Source organism: Staurois parvus, unplaced genomic scaffold (assembly GCF_062004578.1).
Source record: "Staurois parvus isolate SC_StPar_1 unplaced genomic scaffold, SC_StPar_1.0 ptg001626l, whole genome shotgun sequence".
In the NCBI taxonomy this organism is placed as follows: Eukaryota; Metazoa; Chordata; class Amphibia; order Anura; family Ranidae; genus Staurois; species Staurois parvus.
Window position 1 is genome coordinate 203,437 of NW_028319422.1, and position 18,030 is coordinate 221,466.

The window sequence follows — 18,030 nt, forward strand, 5'->3', positions numbered from 1 at the left end:
TTTATTTACTTATATTCTCTCCCAATCTGAGCAGATGTATCTGGCTACAGCTAAGGTACAGGTCTGTGAGAGCCAGAAATCTTGCTTGTTTGTAGGTGACCAAATACTTATTTTCCACAAAAATTTGCAAATAAATTCTTTCCAGATCAGCCAATGTGATTGTCTGGATTTGTTTTCTCATTTTGTCTCTCATAGTTGAGGTCTACCTATGATGCCAAACAGGCCTCTCTCATCTCTGTAAGTGGGAGAACTTGCACAATTGGTGGTGACTAAATACTTTTTTGCCCCACTGTATGTGAACAAGAGGTTATGCAAACATTTGAATATTTAAGGAAGCAACATGATATTTCCCATAATTTGTTCTAAAAAAAAAAAAACTGAGGAATGCTTTAAATGCTCAATTTGGTAAAGACTACAGGATATCAAAATATCCTTTTATAGTAATTCTGAGGTCCCAGAGGCCGAAAAGATTATAAGCAATGCTATATTCATTTTTATTAAAAGATAAAATTGGTAGAGAACCGTTGCGTGTGACGGACAGGTGGCAAGAAATCATTCCAAATATCACAGATAAGATATGGGATGAGATATGTTCCTCGCACCTGGTGGTTTCACCAGCAATTAATAAAATGAAGCAACTTTATATTATACATCAGACGTACCTTTGGATGTATAGAATGGGAAGAAGCACCGCGTCTGAATGTTTACGTTGTCATCAAAGTGAAGCAGATTTTGGTCATTTGATTTTAACATGTAGAGAGGTAAGGGGATATTGCAGTCAAGTAATAGCTAACTTATCAGAAATACTTAAAAAATTGGTGCCCTGCCGTCCAGAAGTATGTTTGATGGGGATATTGGATGATAAGAAATGGTCGAGATATGTAAAGATCTTTTTGCAAGAACCATTATTTATGGTGCAAAAACCGATTGCTATGAGATGAATGCAACAAAAACTCCCCTCTATCAATCAATGGATTGAAGCAGTTAACTGCAGTATATCATATGAAAAAGTTATGTATGAACATAGGCAACACATCCAATCAGGAAAGGAAAACTTTTGAACTAAGAATGATAATTCTATTTGGCACAAGAGATAACGGCCTTAATTTGGACATGGGATTCCTCAATCATTATCCAATATTTTTATGACTCCCTCTGTGAGTGTTGTTCTCCCCCCCCAGTCTTTGCTTTTGCTTTGCTGTGTTTTATCCCTAGTATAACCCTAGGCTTGTTTTTCTTTCTGCTTTTTTTTGTCTCATCCCCCACATCTCTTCTAAGATTCTGCTAAGACTTTGTAATAGTACTGCTTGGACCTTGAAGAAGGGGACACTCCCCAAAACCTTGTCCTCAAAATTGTATGTTAGTGCAAATAAAAAAAAGTATCACAGACAGTACTCAATTGTTTCTGTATGAACATAGGAAAACTCCACAGAAATGTTATAGTATTTGGAGTAAGTGGTGTAAAACAGAAACTACTGAATATGAAAACAGACAGGAGGGATGGAAAAAGATAAAAGAAGAAGAAATAATGGGAAGATATGGAGAGTTAAAAAAAATGATAAGATTAGGAATGTAAGATAGTGAATGGCAGCCACAAGGATGATTGCTAAGTGAGATTGATTACATTTTTTAAAAGAATATGTAGCTAATGTTGTATAAAGAAGAAAGAAATGTATCGGGTTTTGTATTTTATATTTTAAAGGTGTAATAAGCAATACAGAGTAATACAAAAAAGGTACCAGAAACTGATCTTGAATTTCGCAATAATGCCAATCCAATTCCTTAGTGAATGCAAACAGCCTATAATATCCATTAATGAATTCCAAATTTCTTAGCACAACATGCAGTAAAAAGGTGCAAACATGCTTCTTTCAGAAAAGTGCCATGATGAATCACATGCTGATCCCCCCAGTTTCATCTTTTAGAAATTAATATGTTCACCAGAAGAGGTTGACCACATAAATCATTTGGTCAAATAGCGCTTAATGCTCAAATCTACAGTGGTCATTCACGCAGGGTTATCTCTTGCCACTGCTCCTCCGCCAGTAATACACTAAATATTATAGCATCTTATGGCACCTTATTTGGAAATTACTGTGGACTGGTTAATTATTTAGCACTTGTTTGCACATTATAGTAGTTTATTTTATTTCTTAATTAATATTTTTAATTAATGCAGGGCACCTTACAATACATATTTTCATAGATGTGCACTAAAATCCGGAAAGACATTGCACTCGCTTTTGTTAGCATATTATGGAGTGAATAGAAGTGTCATCCAAAGCATCCAACATATTTGTTGTGAACTTGGGATTAATGTGGAGATGAATATTTTAATGTTTTTAATCCATTCAAACATACATGTATTATTAGTAGCAGTAGTATTAGTATTAATATTGTTGTTTCTTTACATTGGAACTCCAAAATTTTTTGTCTGTCTTCAGTTTCAGTCAACAGCAAAGAAAGACTCTCCTGCCAACCAGCCATTTCAGGACCCTTGTAACATATGAACATGTTTGTGTTGTAGGTATGTGTAGTCAGTCTGTTCCTACAGTCCTGAAGTGGCCCACGGACTTGGCCTTGCGTGTCTAAATAGGATATAAAATAACCGTATCCTAGTAAACGTATTACTCTTAGTCGGTGTCCAAATCCAGTTCCACCTTGGAAACCAGAAACACATTTATTGTTTTAAATAATTTATATTTGTAGTTATTTGGCAATAGGTTATATGATAACAACATTATTTTTCTTTTTCAGATAAACTGAAGATTTTCCATGAACTTCTTGTCAGTTTAAATATGGAGCATTTACTTGATTCCAAACTGACACTGAGTCACATCCTAGAAATCGGAGCAGAGACTCTGAGTGATCTCCATCCCCAAACCATTCAAGATGTTCCGTGGCATTTTTTGAGAAAGCTGATGGCCTTGAACAGAACTGCACTTATTACTCAGTATGAACAAGATGAAGAAAAAATCAGTTTAAATGAAAACACCTTGTTTGACTCATCAATGATCGAAGAAGAAAGTAGTTCAGCTGAATCTATTCACCCCCTGGATGTCTTGTGTCTCCTCCTGCATTGTTCAGACAGTTTTCTCCAACAAGAGATTGTAACCAAACTGTCCATGTGCCAGTTTTCTGTCCCTTTGCTGCTCCCTTCTGGTGATGGGTCACACTGCACCCTCATGCTTTGGGCAATGAGGGACATTGTGAAGAAGTGGAGACCTCAGTCACTATCTGACAGAAAAGGGTTCAGAGAGGAAAATGTGGTGAATAATTCCATGCCAATTTTCTCCTTCGTCAGACTAGGTAACACCAAACTATCCAAATCTAAAATCCTGAATCAAGTTCTTAATCCAGCCCAACAAATCCACAACTTCTTCATCCACAATGATATGGAGGGAGGAAACATTGAGAGGAAAATATCTGATGGACTTGTGGAAATGTCCTGGTATTTTCCCTGTGGTAAGTCTGATGTTTTCCCAGAACCCATCGCAGTGACCAACCTACGAGGAGACCTGGAGACCAACTGGGACCAATATGCATTTCTGGCTCGAGTCTCATCAGCAGTGTTTATATTTATTGAGAGTATTTCTGAGAAACAATTCAAATTGTTATCAACCTTCACTAATGCTGACACCCAGTTTTATCTTATTGTTACTCCAGAAAAGGGAAAAAAAATAAACATGGAGACCTCAAAATGCATAAACAATCTAATAAAAATTTTAAAGATGAGTCCAGCAAATATTATTACAAAAACCAGCACAGCAAATGATGCAGCACTGGTGAAAAAAATTCACAATGGCATTGAAAATGTTTTAAAAAACTGTCAGGACGAAAGACAAAATCTGTGTAATACTAAAAATAAAATTGAAGGACTTCAGATCTTTGTTGATGAGAACTCTGTTGAATGTCAGAAAGCAAAAGAAATAGCAAGCCAAATTACTTCTGTAATAAAAGATGTGGAAGTGTATAAAAATGAAACACTGAAATTACAGGGAGATTTGTGGAAAGAGTTGTCAAAGATAGAAAAAGAACTTTGCAGAATGACAAAGCAAGGAGGAAAAGATGCACAAGAATATAAATCTGAGCTCAAACAAAAACGCAATTCACTCCACAAAAAACAAAATCAGCATGAAATTCCTGTAGGCATATCAGATTTTACTGCAGCAATTACTGACCTCTCCAAGGCTGAAAAACATTATTTCTTGAAATGGATGAAATTTGAACTGGATTCAGTTGCAAGAAACAATATTTCCTTTTTGCAGTCTGAATACAAAGAAAAATGTAACAATAAACCAGATATATCTGAGCTTAAGCAGCTAGATCAGAAGATCTCAGACAGTTCTTTAGGAATAGAAAATTTTGTACGTGAGCTGGGACAGTTTTATGAGGCTGAGTATTCCATGGTTGATAACAAACAGAATAAAGAAGCTGAAAGACAATTCACCAAACTTCCAGGAATTGCTGCTGATCTCCTACTAGATGGGTTTCCATTGGAGTTGATTGATGGTGAAGCCTCTAATATTCCTTTACAATGGATAACTGATGTTCTGACTGAGCTAGACAATAAGACAGGAGGACAATGCAAAATGAGAGTAATCACAGTGCTGGGAGTGCAGAGTACAGGGAAGTCCACCCTTCTGAACACCATGTTTGGTCTGCAGTTCCCGGTGGCCAGTGGACGATGTACACGAGGAGCCTTCATGACTCTTCTAAAAGTGAAAGAGAACTTCCGAGAAGATCTGGGCTGTGACTTCATCCTTGTGATTGACACTGAGGGGCTGAAAGCTCCAGAGTTGGCCTCCCTGGAGGACAGTTATGAACATGACAATGAACTGGCCACACTGGTGGTGGGGTTGAGTGATATCACCATCATTAATATGTCCATGGAGAACACATCAGAAATGAAGGATATTTTACAGATTGTGGTCCATGCTTTTCTTCGGATGAAAGAAATTGGGAAGAAACCCAGCTGTCAGTTTGTACATCAGAATGTCAGTGATGTGTCTGCTCATGAAAAGAACCTGAGGGAGAGGAAAAAATTTCTGGAACAGCTAAATGAAATGACAAAAGTAGCTGCAAATATGGAAAAAAAACGTGGAATTACCTGTTTCAGTGATGTGATGAATTATGATCCTGAGGAGCACAACTGGTACATTCCTGGACTGTGGCAAGGGGTTCCACCAATGGCTCCGGTAAACTTTGGCTACAGTGAAAATGTTTATGAATTAAATAAATATTTGCTGGGATTTTTAAAATCTCAAAACGCTAATAGAACTCAGTGCCAAATCCGTGACTTCATCACATGGATAAAAAGTTTGTGGAGAGCAGTGAAACATGAGAAATTCATCTTCAGTTTCAGAAACAGTCTGGTGGCAGAAGCGTATACCAAGCTGTCTATGCAATACTCTCTGTGGGAATGGGACTTCACCAAAAAGATCCATAGCTGGATGATCACCAAAGAAACTCACATCAGAAATCAATCTGCAGCCAGTCTCAGTGCTGAGATGTGCATGCAGTTTAAAGATGATCTTCAGAGCTTACTGTCAGAAGAAGAAAATAAAATGCTGGAGCTACTAGAAAATTATTTTGACAGCAAATGTGAGAATGTTCATCTCATTGAGCGATACAAGGATGATTTTGTCATGAGTGTGAGTTTCCTGAAGAAGGAACTGGAAAGGAATGCCCTTACTAAGCTCAATGAGGCAGTTTCAATCCAGAAAGGCAAATATAAGATTCTGGATATTCAGAGGACATCTCAGGAACTGATCGTAAATGAGATAACAAATCTCCTGAACAGCTGCAGGGAAAGAAATTGTGAACTTTTTGACATGGAAGCAAAGCAAGAATTTGAAGAGATGTGGAAGAAAACCCTCTCTGATTTACAAACAGACGGACTAATAAGACGTAACATTGGACAAATGATTCTTCAACAACTTAAGAATGAAATGGGTGTAAAGGGAGGCGGTATTAATGAAAACCTAACCAGTGTGATGAGCTTGGATGACTATGGGAACAGTCCGTTTGTTCCTGACAAAAGCCACATTGACTGGACATTTTTTTCCCTAGGTCGCAATCCGGTCAATGTAGATAAAGCACACCTGGACAATATAGAAGGTCTTGCAATAACTTTGATAGATATGTGTGACACATACATCAAAGAGAAGACAGGCAACATAGAGGATTATGATGATACTTACTTTCAGGAGTTGCTGCACATGGTCAATGCTAAACTCAAAGATAAAACAACAGCAAAACTTCATTTTTCTCCCAGGTTTGAACTAGATATAAAACTTTTTATCTTTGGAAAAGCATCTAGAGTATTTCAGGGCATACATGACAGGTTCATTGAAGAAAATGACCCCAAACTTTGCCTTGAAAGATTAAAACCTCAGTACTTGGCCACCTTTGAGAGCATATTCCATGAGAAAGAGTGTGAGAGCAGGGCCAAAACATTTTGTGAACATTACCTGAAGCCGGCTCTAACTGATTATATTCTCCGACATCTCGGCAAAGAAATCATTGATGAAATTTTACAAAGTTCTGACAGTCATATATTTAGCAGCAGAAGTACTTTTCAGGTTGTTGTGCTGGAGGACTTACTGAAGAAAATGGAATTTAAACAATATTTGTTGTACATTAATAATTACAGGGTCTTTTTAAAACGCTGGATCCGTCAGTACATTACTGAGAAATATCAGAGTCCATCAACTCTAAACACCTTAGCAGAAAAACTTCTACCTCCAGTCATTGAAAAAATTGAAGAAGTCCTGAAGAGTGAGGAATGTGTGAAAACAGAAAGCATTGTGACATTTTTGGAAAGTTTTTGCAAGTCACTAGACAAAGAAATAGTGATCTCACAGAATGAAATGACAATGATTACTTTCCACAACACAGCAAATGTCACCCAGTTCTCTGAGGACATTCTTTTATATCTTCCAAATATAAAGCAGGAAATGTTATCAGACACAGAATTGTTGGACATTGAACGCCTTCTCTCCAGAGTCACACTGAAGCCTCATGAGGAATTGATGCATAAAGTGATTGGTTGCAGTAAGCAGTGTCCATTCTGTAATGTCCCCTGTGAGAATGCCGGTGGTGACCACAAAGAGCATTCTGCATCTCTCCATAGACCTCGGGGGCTGGGAGGATACAAATCGGACATAGATGGAACTTTAGTCACTGACATCTGCTCCACTGCTGTGGTATCTAACACTACATTTAGAAATTCTGACACAGACGGAGATTTTCACCCACACAAAGACTATCGTAAATACTATCCAGATTGGGTCATTCAGCCTGACCCCAGCCTCGAATCTTCCGATTACTGGAAATACATTTTTGTACATTTTAATAGTGAATTTGCAGAAGAACATATCGCAAAGCCAGCTAAGCCTCCACAAGACTGGATGGAAATCACAGAAGAACAGGCTCATGCAACTTTATTGGAAACTTTTAATATGAAACGTAAATAACATGGCTGCATTTGTCTCATCACTCACATATACAATGTCTATGTTGGTTCCAGACATTACAGATATATTCTGTTAAATTCATTTTTTGTATATTGACTCTCATTAGCCTAAAATCCTCATTTGCATACTCTTGTCTCTCTGAACCTGAAATCTCCTGCAAATAGTAAGCATGGATGACAGTAAACATATTTAAAGTCAGGCATAGGAATGGGGCTGGATTCAAAGCTTGTTTTTAAAATGTTCCCCCAATTGTGCATTGAGTCCTAAGAACTCTGTGAATTGAGAATGCATTGTGAAGGAGAGCAGTAAGATCTAAGGAGTCAATTTTTTAATTACTATGGCAACTATCCCCAACATTTGCAAATTTTAAAAACTACAGTACATGTTCAGAATCAGAAATGGCATTGGAACTGTGTGTTTATTTTGCTTGCATTTTCATGAACATTCTTTAACGTATTTAAATAACAATATTTCTGCATGCATCAAAAAAGGTGATAGCAATGAACAAAGAAGTAACTCTTCATGAAAAGGGAGCTCATTTACAATCTTCATCATCACCCCCCACCCATTGAAAAGCCATATTGCCATGCCATTGTGGGGTCCTTTTCTGACTTAAAGCCATGCGATCTGCTCAAAAGTCATTTTTTTGTACAAGCAGGGGAAGTTAGTATACAATACCCAACAAAATGAATGGGCCTACCAAACCCTTTACCTCTCTGGAGTCTATGGTGACTTTATGTTCAACTTAAGCATGCCAATAAATTTCAGATGATGTGAAGCAGTTCAGCTGGATAATACTGTATACACTCCTTAGGACAGAAATTTAAGTCCACTTCCACAATTAAATCCACAATTAATAGTGTCTAATGGATGTGCACATCAATCACCCAGTTTAGAAGATTCATGTTACTCTACTTTTTGGCAAGCCTTGCTTTTCATATCTTACATATAAAGAGAATTATTTTTCTTGTGACTGATTTGTCTAGATTTATACCCACTCATTCTCCAATGTCCATGCAAAGTTATAGAAAATTTGCTGGTAATTGTATTGTCAGGAATGGACTCAGCACTGGTGGTGGGACTCACCTGCCGTGTGGGCTGCAGTACCAGAGCTGACCAGCGGGTGCTCTCAGCAGCCAGAAGCTCACTTCTGCAATCAGCCAAACCTGGGACTGATTGCAGAAAGGTGTATTTAAGGCATGGCCAGGCCTGTGATCTGGGCCTTGGTGTATGTTCTCCCATGAGCCTCTGTACCTGGTATCTTGTGTTCCTGCTTTGTTGCTGACCCGGCTTGATCCTGACCTCTGCTGACCGTCTCCTGTTGAACCCCTGGCTTGCCTGACCATCCTTCTGCCTGATCCCCTGTACCGCGCTGCCCGTGAGTTACTGAACCCGGCTTGTGACCCTGACCATTCTCTGCCTGCTCCTTTGGTACCTTGCTGCCCGCACGTTGCTGACTTGGCCCGTCTGACCACGCTAACTACTCTGCCATCCATCCATCCTGCACGGATCCAGCCGTACCTGCACATACCTCTGGCGGATCCCTCTACCACTAGCAGGTGTACTCAGGGGCCGCGACCTGGTTCCTGTCTGCTCCAAGTCCATCCCCACCATCAGGGGCCCTGGTGAATAAGCAGACTGGGACTTAGACTCCGCGCCCTGGGGAATCCTGTCCTGGGGACCACTAGAGGTACCACCAAACGGTCATTACAGAACCCTACGGCCGGCCTGACCGTTCCACCTCTCCAGCCCTGACTACGCCTGTATTCCTGCACCTCCTAAGATTAGTGGAAGGTTGGTTTGCTCACTGTGCGTTTATATATATATATATATCTGGGCGGCTAATAATAAACTGTATTATACTGTACCTGAGACCTGCGTTTCCCTGTGTCAGTCCACACCTTTCTGGTCATTCCTAGATTCCTGACATGTATATAATATTTTCCACATACCTAATGGGACTTTGTGTCTTGTATATGTCTATATGGCATTCTGTCCTGTCATATTTTGGCTTATAATGCACTAGGCTTTTAATGATGTGCTCTTTGATATACAGTTTTAGTCCTAATTTTATTGGGGGGGCTGATAACATTATTGAAAGCATATGGGTGTTTTTGGAAGGAATCATGGGCTTCATTTTAATGGAAATTGCTACATGACGGTAATTTTTTAAAATCTTGTAGAATAAATTATCTTTTTTGGATAGAAGAGGCATGGAGGAGCTCAACTATGATGGAAAGATTAGAGTTTATGTTTGGAGGAAAAGAGATTTAATCTCCAAACGCGGAAAGGTTTCTTCCCAGTGAGAGCTGTGAGAATGTGGAATAGACTCCCTCAAGAGTTGAATTGCTTTAGGAAAGTCCTGGATTCTTCTTCTTCTTTCCTAGATACACAGAATATAACTGGATACTAACATTTATAATATAACTGGATACTAACATTTATAGGGAAAGTTGATCCAGGGAATATCCGATTGCCTCTCGGGGGATCAGGAAGGAATTTTTTCCCCTGCAGGCGCAGATTGGATCGTGCTTTGCTGGGTTTTTTTTGCCTTCCTCTGGATCAACTGTGGGTGTAGGATTATAACTTTTTTTTTTTATTTTCTATGGTTGAACTGGATGGACTTTTGTCTTTTTTCAGCCAGACTAACTATGTAACTATGATATGATCTTATCAAAGCGTGTTTTGGTTATTTGCCATTGTTTTAGATTTTATATATATATATATATAAACTATATAATAATCTGCTGTAGTGGTGTGTGATTTGTTTTTGTTGAAATTTTGTTGTTGAAATTAGTATAAACTATGTGATGTTTTTTCCTTAATAAAAAGTTTTATAGTTGGGTTAAAAAGAAAACATTTGTCTATCAAGTTTAACCTTAACATTAAAAAACAAATATGATGTAGAAGATGCACAAAAAAGCTCTCACAGAGAATAGATCCCTTTATAACCTCTAAACAATCAATTTTTTTAAAATTTTTATTCTAGGATAACCACTGTCACAGGCTAGCAGGATTGTGGACCCTCTTTGCCATGTGCATGATTTGTGAACATGTGAGCTCTAAAAAGACCCAAGACACAGAGTCTAAGCAACCACCAGGCATTTACCAGAATACCCCACATGGGGTGATAAACTATGCCGTGGGATGGTTCCCATATTACTGCCCTTGAACATGCAGACAGCAGCTGACCTAGGAAGGAACCAATGTGTAGTGAAAATGGGAACAGACTTAAGGCCAGGGCAGACAGTGAGCACAGTTAAAAAGCTAAGTTCATTAACTGTAGAGACAGGAACTTTTGAACATGGGAGAACAGAGGGGGACAAAGGAAGTACTGGAGTACCCTGGGATGCTCTGGGGTAATGGGGTGACATGGAATCCTTTGGGGGCTACTAGGTGACACTGGATGCTCAGGGGTCACTGAGGGACACAGGATTCCTTTGAAAACAAAAGAGCACTGGGGATCATTGAAGATACTGGGGCCAGCGGAGACACAGAATAAGAGATACAATGGTGCAGAGGTTGCTGGAGACACTGTACTCTCAAATCACTATGGGACTTTATACATGCTATCATCCTAAGATGCAGACATTTTACACCCTGCCAAAAGGCCACAAGGACCTTAAGAATACCCCTGGCAGGGCAATTATTTCTGTTCTTGAGTCCCAGACTGAGAATCTTAGCCAATTTGTTGATGAACAATTGAGACGTTTATGGTCTAATCTTTCATCTTATATTAGAGATACCATCCATCTGTTATAAAATTTAGAATGGATCCCTCTGTCCAAGGAAATGATGCTTGTAGCAGTGGATGTGGAAACTCTTCACAGCTCCATTCCCCATGACAAGGGGTTGTGGGCCATTCGTCATACTTTGTCCCAAAAACATAGAATATAAACTAATTTACTGTCTTGCTTTGGAATACATCATTACTCACAATATTTTTACGTTTGAAGGTTCCCACTTCCTCCAGGCACAGGGTATACCAATGGGGATATGTTGAGCCCCATCCTACGCCAATTTGTACCTGAGGGAGTGGGAATGCTCATTTCTCACAGATGAGTATTTGGCATCATAACGGCTCAATTCACTATGTGGTATTGTTATATAGATGACATCTTTCTCACCTGGAAGGGACCACTAGAATTACTTCATCATTGTATTCAAACCATGAACAACAACAATTTTAACCTACAGTTCACCATATCATATACTTCAACAATGATTACTTTCCTTGATGTAATTAAAAAGGAACCCAATGGTGAACTCTCAAGCAGGCTTTATCATAAACCCACTGCAGGCAATACCATCTTACAGGCACATAGCTCACACCCGCGATCTTTAGTCACTTCCATTCCATTCCTCCGAGTCAATATCTCCGAATTAGACATAATTGCTCAGATGAAGACAACATTCTTGAAGAAGCAGACAAACTTAGAGGAAGCCTACTCCAATGGGGGTACACACCGACGTGCCCCAAGAAGGCATTCAAATGTGCCAGACAAAAATCCAGACATGACCTTCTGTTTACTAAAAAAAAATGAAAAATCTAGGGGAATCTGAGTCATTAACCGGTATACCAGGCAACACAACAGCATTAGAAGGATCTTTCAAAGATATTGGCATCTTCTACAATTAGATGCTACCTTGAGCCCCCACATTTCGAAGACCCCCATGATTACTTACCATTGGGCCAAATCCATAAGGGACCATTTGGTACGCAGCAAACTTGTGGACAGTTTTAGGAAAGATCTATATAAAAATCTAGGCACTTTTAAATGAGGGGGATGTTCATATTGCCGATACATGAATTCTAACAAAAATACTGTCTTACCAAATGGTCACCATCTAGACCCAAAGATTCTGTGCATTGTAAGATTGTTGGGGTCATCTATTTACCTGCACAGGGATCGCTAAAGACACTGTGGTCACAGGAGAGCACATGGGTCAATGAATCACTGGTGCTATATGTGTACAGAGATCCATGAGAGTAACTGGGGTAACAACAGTGCACAGGGTTAACTGAGTTACTGGGGGTACTGAAATTCTGGGGAGACTATCGGGTCACAGAAGAGAACAGGGCTGAAAACAGGAACTGGGATCACTCAGGAGCTGGGGCCTGTAACCAGGAATGACACCTATTGCTCAGGCAATGGATGGTGGTATGAGCACAGCCTAAATGCACAGGTAGATTGACAGGGTGGGAGGGTCTGACCAAAAACATCTAATCTCTGACATCAGCCCCATCCTTTTTGTAAACAATTCACAGTATTCAACAGTTTCACAGCTCTTGCAGCGAGGAATCCTTTACATAAAAAAAACACACACCATAGATAGGGGTTTAAAGTGATTCTAAGGTCTTCTCTCAATCCAGAACTTCATTGTTCTTTCTTCCTTCTCCAACAAGACAAAATGAGAGCAGACAGAACCATTGGCTCATGCTGCTGTCAGTCAAATCCTGTGAGGATGTAGTGGGGTTGGCAGGGCCAAGCCGCACTGTGTGTATCTATGGACACACACAACCCAACGAAGGGGTGCATCTGCACAGTTGCCCCAATGTCAAGTGGCTTGCTTTGGGGGCACTCAGAGAAGAGGAGGAGAAGAGAGCGTCAGCGGGGGACCCTAGAAGAGGAGGTAAGGGGCCAGAGCAGGTAAGTATAACATCATTTTTTATTTTAGGGAAAGAGTACAAGTCTTTATTATCACTTTAACCTTTCCATAGTCTACACAAAACTAAAATAAATTATTAAAAAAAAACTTATAAGCAAAAGTATCAAAAGGTTTTCCACTTAATTTTCAGTATGATACATTTTTATATTTACACTTAAATTTTAAACTGCCTTTAACCCAATAAAAAGTAGAGTTCTTTGACACCAGCCTGTTATAAATCCACACTATCATGTTGTATTATGATTTTCAGTTTTAGCAAGCTTCCATTTAAGATATTCATTTTGATCACATATTTTAAATGGCCATTACTAACTCCTCAAATATATTTCCAACATTGGAAGCAAATTTTACAGCTCTATATTTACATTACTTTTAAAAACAGATATCACAATAGCTTTACATCCATCTATTGATACTATAATGGTCATCATAAATTGTATTACACAGAACCAATGAAACTTGGTTGTTCCAGGACTAGTGAATGTACAGTAAATATTCTTATCCAGGTATATCAGTCAAAATTGTAGTTACGAATGTATGTTGTTTCTGATTGTTCTCACTATTAGGCCTAGGCAGGGCATTTGCCATTGTGTCAATGAGATTTGTATATTTTTTTTAGGAGCTCCACATGTTACCACTTCTCTAATAATATAATTTGTATCTGTTTTTTGGGGGGATGGGCTATTATTTTATAGTATTTGCCTTAATATCTTTAGCAATTTGTCTTTCGTGTTAAACTTTTGGCAGCCTTATTTATTTTTCAAAGTTTCTTACCTATTCTATACCTGTAATGCCCCTTTCACACATGCAGGCCGTGTATCCGTGTTTCATCCATCCATTGATGAATGAAAAATGGACATCAGTGCATCTCTATGAAAAAAAGCTATGTAAATGAATGATCATCTGTTTGCGTCCGCATCCGTCAACTTCTGTTTTTTTAAACAGATCAAAGCCTTATACTTGTTCTGCTAACCCCTCGCCCTCCAGAGGATTTGACCCTCCTTCCTGAGCAGGCCATTTTTTGCATTACGGCACTGAGTTACATTAACTGACAATTGCGCGGTCATGCAACGCTGCACCCAAATAAAATTTATGGCCTTTTTTTCACACAAATTGAGCTTTCCTTCGGTGTTACTCTCTTGCAGCCTCCTTGGATACTTTCATCACATCTCCCAAAAGGCTGCAGGATCAGCACAGAGTGGCCAGTGGGTCCTGGTGTGCCAGCTGCACCTAGAAGAGATACAAAAGAATAAAAAATAAATAAATAATAGATGTTTTTTAAAGTGGTCCTAAGGTCTTCTCTCAATCCAGTACTTTGCCCATTTGCATCAGAGCTGTTCTCTCTTCCTGCTCTCACAAGACAGGCTGAAAGCAGTAGGAGCCATTGGAGCCACAGGAGAGGATCTGCTGAGGATTTCCGGAGGTCTGGCTGGGCTGATTTCTTGTTTGATGGCAATTTTAAAGATGAAGATATATGTAAGCAGATGAATAAAGTGTATTCTGTTTATGTTTTTACGGAATTACGCTATTGTGGTTTCATTTATGGTGGGCATCGTTTGGAGACTGATGTGGAGAGGAGTATAATACTGCGGCTGTGAAGATCCCTCTGGAGGAACGTATTATATATTGGTACCCTGCCTGGAGGATTACTAAGCTTGTGTTTATATATTTTTTTGGTAAGGGTATTTAATTTGCACACTCTAGAAGTGAAAATCAAAATAAATGTGGAAGAATCCTCAAAATACCCCACACAACCCCACAATTCCAAATAGAAACAACTCTCCACCCCAGAAAGTTATAAACATCAAAATATTTTTCTCTAAAAAGAATCATCCAACCCACCACTAGTGAAAAGATCCCCTGTTCAAAAAATATATTAACACGTGTTTTTCAAATAATAAGTGTCCGAACACATATAATCATACACACTATGTCCAAAAGTGTCCAGTGTCTTATAGTCCAAAAAACATAAAAATGAATACGTCCCACTTGAAATCACTTCTTAGTACTGTTGAAGATCCTCAAAGGCCAGCTTCCACAGAGACCCTCAAAGAAATCAAAAACTCAACATAGTGCATTACCTTAATAACCTAATATATAACACTCCACACGTGTATTTAAAGTATATAAGTGCAAAAAAAACGTGAAAAAAGAAATAACCACTGCAACTTGTGCCAAAACAGTGATGTGTTCCACTCAGTGTAATCACTACAATAGTGTATCACTTCTAATGCTTCTGGCATATATACCCTTACCAGAAAAAAATATCAAAACCGCTGTAAGGTACAGTATGGAGAAGTCCACAACACTACTCAACCTCCTTGTCTCCACTCCTGACTTTATAGTAGTATTCTCATCCCCTCATGGTATCACCAGCCAGTCCCCCGGTCATTCGGATCCATGCGTTTTGGGGAAGCTTGTGAATAAGGGAAGGGTACACCGTATTTAATTGTTATCATTACAACCTTGTAGCCGGCAGCATTCTAACAACCAATGACGCCATCAGTTGATATGGAAGATATCGGTCGCCGGCACAGCACCCTTGTTTGACCCTCCCCTAGCCCTTTCTGTCAGTAATGGGGGCAAATTAGCTGAGTAAGAGGGAGAAATTGAGGTAGAAGATACACATTGGAATACTATTCAGTACCAGTGTGTATTTGCATTGGAAGAATAAATCCCCTCTAACATTGGGTGTCCTACATGTGTGGGTGTTGCTGCATTAGATAAAACTAGAAAAGCTACAATTTCTGGGGAAATTGTGTGAAGTGTTCTTGCCTCCACCAGTAGTCTACATTCATTCCTATGGGACTAATTTCACCACAAAAACTGCGATATTTTGTGAACCATTCAGTGAAACATTCCACAAAGTAATAGCACACCAATCAGGAACAATCCGCACGTTTCGGTATATTACTGTCTATGTAGTGTAAAAAATAGTTTTTTTTTACATTTTAGAATGGAGTGCTGTGAGACTGTCCATAATTTTAAAGGGTGCCTCAAGACTGTTCATAACTTTAAAGGGTGCCTTGACTGAAAAAATGCAGTATTCTTACACAGAAGTGTCCCTAGGGTTGGTGTCACCCGGTGCGGTAACACTTGGTGACACCCCCTCTGACAATCCCCGCAGAATGGATCATATCTCATATTGAGCATAATGGATTGGACTCCGATCCATTATGTTCAATCTGTAGATCTGATGCATCCTGCGGGGATCGTCGGCTTTCTTCACAACTTACCTTTTCTTGGAGCTAGTCCGGTGTAGCAGCAAGATAAGTCTCCCATGTAGATATGTCCCTCCCTGAAACAACTGTGCATGTCCCGGTTGAAACCGGGACATGTGCAGTTGCTTCAGGGGGACATCTACATGGGAGACACATCTTGCCACTACACTGATGTCACCCCGTATAGGTTGCATGCCGATGATCCCCGCAGGATTGTCAGCATGCAACCTATACTGGGTGACACGGGACCCACTCCAAGAAAAGGTAAGTTGTAAAGAAAGCTGACGATCCCCGCAGGATGTATCGGATTCATCCTGCGGGGATCATCGGCTTGCTTTACAACTTACCTTTTCATGGAGTGGGTCCGGTGTCACCCCGTGTGGTTGGTGTCACCTGGGGCGGACGCACCTGCCTCGGGATGCTACTGTTCTTACATTCCTGCTCATCCATATCTTCACTTAGGAAGAGTCTGAAGATGATTGTCTGCCTGGGAAAGCTTGGAGACTGCTCATTGCCAGAATAGGTAACCCCTTCACAGGGTGAGTGGAAACACTCTTTTAGAGTGTATTGACCACATGTTTCATGAATGTGACAGCTAGTGACGGTCTGGATGTTGGAGTCGAATGTAAGTTGGACTCGAACATCGGCCGTTCATGTGTTCACAGTGCATTGTGATTAGCCAAAGCAATGAACCTAACACAGATCATAAAATGTTTCTTCCTATTCTTCTCCCACCTAAGTTAGAACTCTTCAACAGTTTTCTTTATAAAGATCCCATACCTTATAATACACAGCATTCATATATTGGATTAATTCCTAAACCTGATAAGGGCCACTCCCTCTGCACTAACTACAGGCCTATTGCTCTACTAAATTCAAATTTTAAGATATTCACTAAATTACTCTCATTTATGCTGGAAATGGTTCTCCCTTCTTTGATACATAAAGGCCAGGTGGGTTTTGTTCCTTTTCAGCAAGCAGGCGGGGATGTGGTTGATAGGGAAAAGACAGAGACCCTTCTGTTAAGTTTTGATGCTGAAAAGTCTTTAGATCGATTAATCTGGCCCTTCCTTTTTGCAACTCTTCAGTACGTGGGCTCAAATGACCCTTTCTTCAAGCATATGTATTCCAATCCTATGGTGCAGGTAAAAACTCCTTATGCTGCTTCACATTCACTCACCATATTGAGTGGCACGAGATAAGGTTGCCCCTCATCTCCTCTCTTATTTGCTGTTTATATTGAACCTCTAGCAGCTCATATTCATAATGACCTGGTAGAGGTGGAGAGTTCAAAATCTCACTCTTCACAGACAACATACTTCTTACAATAACACAAAGTCGGGTTACTCTTCCCAAATTGCACAAAGCTTTGGAAGCATATGGTCTCTTATCTGGATATAAAATCAACTTCTCAAAATCCCAAACTTTTCCGCTAAATTTATCCCTCTCTGAGATTCAATATCTTTTTAACCACTTCTCATATACCTGGAGGTCCAATGCGATAAAATACTTGAGCATAAAAATGAATCCCTCCTATGGCATGTTGTATAGAGAGAACTTTTAACCCCTTTTTAAAACTATCCAGGTGACTATCTCCCAGTGGAACAATTATCGCATCTCTACACTTCAGTCAAGATTAATATTCTTTCCAAGATCTTTTA

The 18,030-nt window shown here is 39.5% G+C and overlaps 1 protein-coding gene across 1 annotated transcript in view; it reads left to right on the forward strand.

The window, feature by feature from the left end:
- The window catches only part of LOC149435007 (up-regulator of cell proliferation-like), a 29,233-nt gene extending 19,888 nt beyond the window's left edge, over nucleotides 1–9,345 (forward strand). The window contains exon 3 of the mRNA XM_089663104.1: nucleotides 2,758–9,345. Within this exon, the coding sequence (XP_089519230.1) occupies nucleotides 2,758–7,478 (4,721 nt within the window). The 3' untranslated portion in view covers nucleotides 7,479–9,345. The remainder of the gene's footprint in view (nucleotides 1–2,757) is intronic.
- Nucleotides 9,346–18,030: the final 8,685 nt, after the last annotated feature.